At 35.4% G+C, this 8608-nt stretch overlaps 1 protein-coding gene across 1 annotated transcript; it reads right to left on the reverse strand.

The window, feature by feature from the left end:
• Nucleotides 1-2143: 2143 nt before the first annotated feature.
• Nucleotides 2144-5845, reverse strand: LOC149076373 (cuticle protein 10.9-like). The gene is made up of 3 exons (XM_089245532.1): nucleotides 5637-5845; nucleotides 4539-4604; nucleotides 2144-2552 (listed from the first exon to the last, which is right to left on the reverse strand). Exons 1-3 carry the CDS (start codon nucleotides 5646-5648, stop codon nucleotides 2214-2216), a joined length of 417 nt encoding a protein of 138 aa, XP_089101658.1. The 5' UTR covers nucleotides 5649-5845; the 3' UTR covers nucleotides 2144-2213.
• Nucleotides 5846-8608: the final 2763 nt, after the last annotated feature.

The raw sequence follows: 8608 nt of genomic DNA on the forward strand, positions 1-8608 counted from the left end.
TCCTTCAATGTAGCAGCATAGTTAATCTAAAAATTTTTTCATGTTATTTTTCAATTTCTAATGTTTTTATCTTCTTCTCACTTATTTTAATTTAACTTAATTTTCATCGCAAAATATGTATGGTGCACGTATCATTTAAGGATAGAAATTATTATTTGGTTTAATGAGGGGAAGAAAGGTTATAAATGTTTCCATATCTTTCAGGCTTACCAACTTTAGAAGAGTTGATCCACTTTGCCCAAGAATATTTAGAAGACACCAACGAATAAGGCAAATACACAAAAAAAAAAAAAAAATTTCATGCCCCCTAAGGATGCTATACCGCAGAATAAACAATGGGGCATTTATTACATTCCATGTGGTGATTGCTGTCTTGGTTATATAGGACAGACAAGGAGACCCATAAAAGCAAGATTAAATGAACACGCTCGCTGTGTTAAGAATCAGGAATGTGAAAAATCGACCATCGCCGCTCACTGTTGGTAAGAAGGCCACAAATTCAAATTTCAAGAAGCAAGAGTTCTTCACAAAGTCAAGTCCACAGTTGATCTAGATTTCTACGAAGGCACATATATTCGGGCCTTCAAAAATATACTAGTGAACGATAATAAATCTACACCCCCGATCGCAACACCATGGCTTAAATTCATTTCGAGCGGGAATTACAAGAAAATTCGAATGGACCAATCGGATAGCACTATTCCGCAAAGGTCCAATCAGGACGCTGCATTAGTATCTCACGCAGGCTCACAGCTTCATTCTGACCACGACGTTTGAAGTGAACAGACGTACTTCTTCCGCTGAGCAACCGTTTGGTATTCAACCCAAATGGGAAACTCGGTCAGCGAAACTAGTGGTTAAATTTTTCCTCTGAAGACGGCACCCATTGGTGTTGAAATGCATTAGGACTTTTATTATTATTTTTGTGTATTTGCCTTATTCGTTGGTGTCTTCTAAAAAAAATTACCAACTTTATTTAGGAATTATGCATAATCACCGTTGAAAGTGATAAATGTAGTTAAATTTAATTAAACTTTCTATATCGAGACGATTGGTGATTATGCATAACTACCGATAACCACTTGTGTATCACTTATACATACAATAACCTGCACATTTTAACATTAAAATGTTTAGGAACTAATTCGACCGAAGAAAAACGTCGTATAAAAGTAAAAGTCGTATAAACGAGGTCTCACTGTAGATCGTAGCGGACAAAATTTTTGGTCAGATGGGTGGGATGTTCGTTATCGAGATGTTCTTCTGTAAATATTTCTGATCCACAAAATGTTTTATGAAACACCAGTCCATGGCGTCTTAACAAGTGAGAAGACAGGACCTGAGCCCAAATTATTGAAAACTATCGCCCATTTTTAAATTATTTTTCCATAAATTCTAAATTTTCGATAATTCCGCAATTTTTTTCTCTCATTAACATTCAGTAATTTTTCACTAATTTTAGAATTAATTGTTATCAATCCTTGAATAATTTGTCACCAATTCTGGTATATAATTCCCCATTAATTCTGTAATCATGATGTTCTTCGAATTTTCAATATGTCTGAATTTTCATGAATGTTTGTTTCATGTGTCCATATTTTTATATAGGCCTAGATAACATTCCTGTCTATTCTGTAATAACACTGTATCATGCCATTTAGGATGCCGATTTCTCCCAAAAACAATAAAATCATGGCCCAACAATATCTGAATCCCTGCCCAGGACGCCGAAATCGTCAAAACATTCCTGAAACCAGTCACCCAACAAATTGTTTTATAAGCAGATCGGTTAAGTGGCACTCGGTAAGTGGTTTCATACAACCCATCTCAGAAGCTTTAACAACCCAAGTTTGGGGCCTCGACCCACAGGTTACGACGTTACCTTGACATATCTGAGTTCCACAAGAATGATTGGACTGTACATTTTTTACTGGATTTCAGCTCATTTGGAATATTAGAGAAATTAATATAACCACTATATCCTCTCTTTTCTCGTACTTCAGGAACTAGTCATAGAAATTGATACTAATGCGTCTTTTAATTTAATTTAGCATCATTTTTAGTTATTTATACAAAAAAATGACACTATGCGAAAGATATAAATAGCACTTCAAATGCAAAAAATATAATTTCACAGCTCGAAGAAAATGTAAAAAAATATATATTTTATTATCAATCTTTGGTATATTTACATTAGCTGTTAATGGATAGAATCACCCCAAGTGGAATGCCTGATTATGTAGATGAGGAAGATTATGATTAGCATGGCCGCCATGATAATTATCGTAATGCAGAGCGTGATTCGCGCGAGCGTGTAGTTGGACGTTAGCTGGATCCTGATTGGCTGTCCCGGGTTCATTGGTCTTAACCTGGGCACGAAATCCGTTGTGGTCGGCAACGTAATGGACCTCGCGATGGACGCCGCGCTCGTCAACAAATCCGTAGCTTCCTCTCACGGCACCGTGTCCGTCGCCTTCTTCTTTTCGGTACTGCTGACCCGAATGATCCTTCACGTTATATCCGAAATGGTAAGGCTGAGGCTGAAAATTCCCCTGAAACGAGTGACAGATACACATTGAAAAACACAATAAGTTCGAAACATGCCCAAGTTCAATTTTTTTTTCTTCATATAGTTTGTGTAACAAATTAAAACGAAATAAAAAATATATTAAAACACTTAAAACAAAAATATACAGAAAACTGGCTATATGTAGACATGCTGATTTTTTGGGAAAAAAATTCATCTCTGCTTTCATGGGGACTCGAACCACGGTCTCTCGCATGCCTGACAAGTTCTCTATCGCTGTGCTATGATAGCAGAGAGAATATTTCTTCCTTACAACTTATTTTTACCCCTCTATTCCTGATTTCATTTTAATACTACGTCCTTATGTGTATGCTCCGATTGAAAGTGACAAAAACCGGCTAGTTGCGTGTAAATGACATCAGGGCTACCAGATGGTGGCATATATGTGGAGAAAAATGTCCTCTCTACTAAGTACAAAGGACATTTTTCTCCGTCTTGTTAATGTCATAACAAGTCTTGTGAATGAAAGATATTGTATAGAGATGCTGATATTTTGGAAATAAAAATTCATAACTTCCTCCACGGGGAATAGAATCTCGATCTCTGTATACGAGAATATTTTAAACTCGAGAACCTCGGTATCTCTACTCATCTTTGATCTCCTGCTTATATCTATTTGCTGAAACGGAGCGGCGGGCCATGTTCTGATTAGGAGGAGGTCTCTCTATACGAGAATGTTTTAAACTAGAACCCCGGTTTCTCTACACGAAAGTATTTTGGACTCTCTTATCTTGAATTGCATTAATAACTCTTTATAACTTCCCCTGTAAAAAAGTCTCGCCACAGAGAGCAACAGGCCTACAACAGTACAATTATTCAATCATTACACTTCATTCATAGAAAATTGATGGCAGATGGTAGCACTACGCATAACAAGCATCACGCAGGAACAAACCACGACCAATGTACCAATTCGTTAGAAATTCCGTAGAGGAATGTGTACGAGTTTCATGTACGGTAAAGTAATTACTAGAAGTGTATTAATAATTGTACCTTATTATGTCGTCACCTTTGCAATTGGTCTTAAGACGAGAGCAATAAATTTGAATTATTTTTGACTCTAACCAGTTTTCCGCATATTTTGTAACAGCACAAGTGGAGAGGACATCTTTCTCTTCATAAACAACAAAAAGCAAAAATATATTCGATTTCCGGGCTCCATAAATCCTATAAAACTCTGTCTCAGGCCTATCAGTCCTGATTTCCTTAAACGCCTAAGGCAATATTTTTTTAATGCTGAGAAAAAAATGGGAAAGTTATTTTTATTTCTATAGTCAACGCATTAAATTAATCAGGAGAAAAGTACTGACAGAAATGGTTTACGGAAAATTTGTTCTTAAAATCTTTTCACCTTGCAATTTTCATTTGATACATACGCATGTTCTGCAGTGTCTCTCAAAAATAGATCAATCGGGATTTACGGTCATCCCAAACACATATAAGAAAAAATATCGGATGGTTCATTTATTTATTTGATTTTTGAACGTATTTTCAAATGTTGTTTACGTTTATTCAGAGTAAAAAATTATGAATTTAGGAGAAATAAAAATTATCCACATTATACATAAATTATTTCCATCTTGTAATATATTTAAATATTTCGATCAGCATCAATGGATTCGCTCAATATTTCATATAATGTTCACAAATAAGAAGTAAAATAGGTGGAAGTATTACAAATATACCGATGTGCATGTATAAAAAAATCTTTTGAAATCAAGTTATTTTATTCGTCGTGCATAAACTAAATTCTAGTGCAGAAATTTTTTTTCTGCAAGCGGCAAGGCAAATGGACATTAATACTGAGAATTTGATCACATACAAAACTGATTATCAACCATATTGTCTTCAAATTGTAAATATGTTTCTTATTTTCAATTTTTACTACGAATTTATTTTTGATTCTGTTTGAAAATTATATCGTTTTACGAAATGATTCTATTGTACTTACTTCGTAGTACAGTCCATTATGCGTAGCAAAACAAGAAGCAGCAATGGTCAAAAGAAGAAAAGTAACCTGGGAAAAGATAAAACATAAATAATTGTAGAAATGATTGAATTTTTCCACGTTTATTAAAAAATATATATAGGTATGTGACAGAATGCAGAAATAAAAAGTCATGTTTCGCTACAGATTTGGTTTATAATCTGAAAAATCTAGTGATGTACCAAAAATATTTCATGATGTACCAATCAATTCTTTTATCGATCCTAGCAGAAGAATTAGACATAATTAAATACTATTATTTATGCTCTACATTATTAAACAACACAAAACTTAGCTGTTTATAAAAAAAATGTATATAAATATAAATATTAACAAAATTGATGTTTAAGAACACGATATCGATTAAACTCTCCAGAAGTGAGATATTCTTCGATCAAATATACATGAAAAAATAATGGTACGAGTTTAGTTTAGTCACTTCGTTTTGGTAAGTCACTCATCTCGAAACTATTTCGATCTGCATACTATTGCTTGTTTCCCTTTGAAACTAGAAGAGATAATATTTGGGAGTAAAATCCCCGTTAGAAGGGGGTTTAACTCCTAAATTGTACTGGGGAGGGGAAATAGGTCTTTCCGAATGAAAAAAAAACTACTATTCACGGTGGAGACAATATATTTTCAGCTTTGCTTTTCTTTCAAAACAACTATCAGTTTCACAATTTGGAAGTGAAATCCTCACCAGTTTTCAATGAATTTAGTTGTGGTTCCCATTGCCAAAAACTTTGATAAAATTAATGAGATTCAAGAATATTTAAATGCGGTCATTTGTCCAAAATGCTATGAATAGGAACCTAATGTAATTATCTAATCGGTTTCATCAAATAAAGTTAATTTACAAACTTTTAATATAAATTTTAATCGGATTTATCTAGTCGGTTATCTTTAATAAAACTCTCAACTGCAATTAATAATTGATCTGTTAATCAGACCAGCCCTAAAAATTAAGTGAGACTTTGACGAAACTGAAGTTTGATTATAGCTAAGAGAAGTTTATTCTTTTCAGTTGTTATATATAATGACTCAAATATAATCGTAACTCACCCTGAAAATCATGACGAATCCTGATAGGTCTGAAACTACAAATCGGATGGGATAACTCTTCTGCCCGCAGGTTAGTGGACGAGTGTTTGATGCTGAGAGTGAGAGTCGTCTTTAAAAAATGCTGGTTAAGAGGTACGCAGAAAATGAACGCGGCTCGGTGTCAGTATTAAGTGACACGCTTCCTCTTTTTTCGGGTCACTCGGTTTGTAAGAAGTGCTTCACGCAAATGGAAATGATGAACTTAGTCAAGCATTCAGTCTTTCACTTTTAGAAATGAGCAGAAAAAGAAGCCAAGTCAATAAGTAGTACTCGTCGTACTTACTGACTTTATGAGATGTGACGAGCATTTCCTTGAAAAAAATATGCAGTGTGTTAAGTTAGAGAGATGCTAAATTCATTTCCGGAAATTAGCGGCTAATTACCGCTTGTTCTTCCCTGATTTTTGTCGCCTGGTTACATTTTGTCATTGGTTTTTATCCTCGCTGTGACAATCGACGTGACGACCTAATGAAATTATCAGTGATAGGTGCTTTAGGAGTGAAAAAAGAAAAGCATGCTCAGCCATCGCGTTCTCTCACTACTTTTAATCATTCCCAGCCGAGTTGTGTGATATGTTGATGGAGAGCTTCAGTGAAAAATAGTTTAAGTCCATGTGTCAAGCCTCTTTCTTTTTACTTGCGAATAAAATCCATTAATTTTTATCACTACAGTGTTACCTCGGCTAACGAAGATTATTCCTTTTAGAATCACGTTCGTTAGCTGAAATCTTTTACCGAAATACGATTTTCTATAGGTTTCCATAGAAAATCGTTTAGTTCATTCCAGGTACTGTCCAAAATTTTTTTTTTTTTTAAACACCAAGGAACACTAAAAATAAGGCAAAAACTGATCGAACGCTGACATTAACAGCTTCAAAAATAGATGAACTGGAATTTACAGGAAGATGAGATACTGAAGAGATCTTTTTATTTTTCCTATGTGCACAAGCAACACCAGCTGCAGTCTGGTATTGACACAACTCAGTCGAGTTCGTAGGCGTCCCCCCTCCATTTGCGATTTGGTCAGCTCATTTCTGTGTCTGATACACTCAGACGGAAAAGATAAGCTCGTAGAATGTCCAGACTGTTCAGTTTGATGCTATGAGTCTTGCACTGAAGAAAACGCGTGCCCTGAGAACGAGGGCGTAGCGAGAGGGGGGACTTGGGAGTCTGTTCCCCCACCCCGAAATGTGAGAAAATAACTGAAAAAAAGGGGTAAAGAGGTAGTTAAATCTATTTATCTATCACTTTGAACCCCCCCCCCCCGAAACGCAAGTGGTTTCCTCTCCCCTCTGAATGAAATTTATGGCTACGGGCCTGCCTGAGAACACAGACTTTTTTTTTCGATGCATTTTACATTAGCTGAATCTCATTTTGCACGAAATGGTTCAAAAACTTTCAGAAGTGTAGGTACGTCTGCAAAAATATTCTGAGGTGAACATGAACAGTTTCGGGCTTGCATGATAGAAATTCTGATGATGATTGGCTCTAAAATTTAGCTCGCGACGTGGTTTTTCTATGTTGTCAGGTGCATATCAACGGAAATTTTTGTTAGCCGAGTTATCGAAAAATCGCATAAAAATCTTCATTAGAAGAAAAATTCGTAAGCCAAGACTTTCGTTCGCTGAGCATCACAAATGTGTAAAAAACAAGGAACACTTCTAATAAAACAAAAGAATGAAATATATGACATGATGTCGCTCCCCACTTGTAAGATATGCAGAAGATATGCAGAAAGCAGCTGCAAGATATGCAGAAAGCAGCTGCAAGATATGCAGAAAGCAGTCCACCTACTGTGAAGATATTTATTTTTTTGAGATGTTGATTTTTTAAGGAAGGAAAAAACTCATCTTTGATTCTACCGGGAGACGAAAGCGGGTCCCTCGTTCGCCGGACGAGTGCGCTCACCACTTAGCAACAGAGGAGTTAGGGGCTGTACTTCAATGGAGCATATATTTTTCTGTATATCTTGCAAATGGGGAGAAAAAACTTCTGAAAAATAGTTGAGATAAATATACTGGTTTGTGGTCTCTCATAAGACGATGCCCTAGAATTGCGGTCGGTTAAAAGTCACTAAGGTACTCTTTTTGAGTATAAGAGATTTTCCAAGTTGATTTTATTTCATTATTTTAATATAGTCATGAATAATACATGATAAATAATAATAATAATAAAATATGGTCAGAATAAAGCATAGATAATTGTTCAAAATGTAATTGCTATTCCCGAAATCCGTCGTATAACAGTGTAAGTAATAAATTATTGTTCTTCAAAAATGTTTTAAATATCCATTCAAATAGTTGATGGATTTTTGTTATTGCTTTCGTACATTATTTTAGCATTTTTAGTTATTATCGAAATAGCTGCCTGGCAGTCGGGAGCTAGCGTCTCACTTTCCAGGTCTGGGTTCGGCCATAGATATCTACTAATACTAACAAATTCCCTGGGTGGATCATACTGATCCCTTGGGATGCGTGAGGATACCGCTAATAGTTCAAAAATAAAAACACTGCTTTTAGACGTGTCTATTTAGTTCAACTATTACTATTCGTTTTGGAAAATTCTGCGAGCTTGCTCTTCTCTGAGTGAGCAAACGATACATGCCTATTTTTTCATTCAACGCACTTAGTAATAGTTACTACTGCTGTTACTACCACCACTTGACAGTACATACAGCAAGTAAGCATTCCTCTGAGGAATATCCAATTGATCCACACATCCGCATGTCGGAATGTGTTATGCATCTAACGTAATATTATATCAGCGTTCCGAAAGAGCTAACTTACCTACCGAATACTACCAGGCTCTGTCGCTTGCGCAATTCAAGCAATTTGCCCTACAAATCATGGCCATGGGAAAATGTTTATTCATTCTCCCAATTTACAAATAGAATAAATATACACAGAGATAAGTTACACAAAATCAGAAACCTTT

This window comes from Pholcus phalangioides, unplaced genomic scaffold, assembly GCF_987345545.1.
Source record: "Pholcus phalangioides strain wild (caught in Gottingen) unplaced genomic scaffold, Ppha-v1.0 ptg000015l_1, whole genome shotgun sequence".
Classification (NCBI taxonomy): domain Eukaryota; kingdom Metazoa; phylum Arthropoda; class Arachnida; order Araneae; family Pholcidae; genus Pholcus; species Pholcus phalangioides.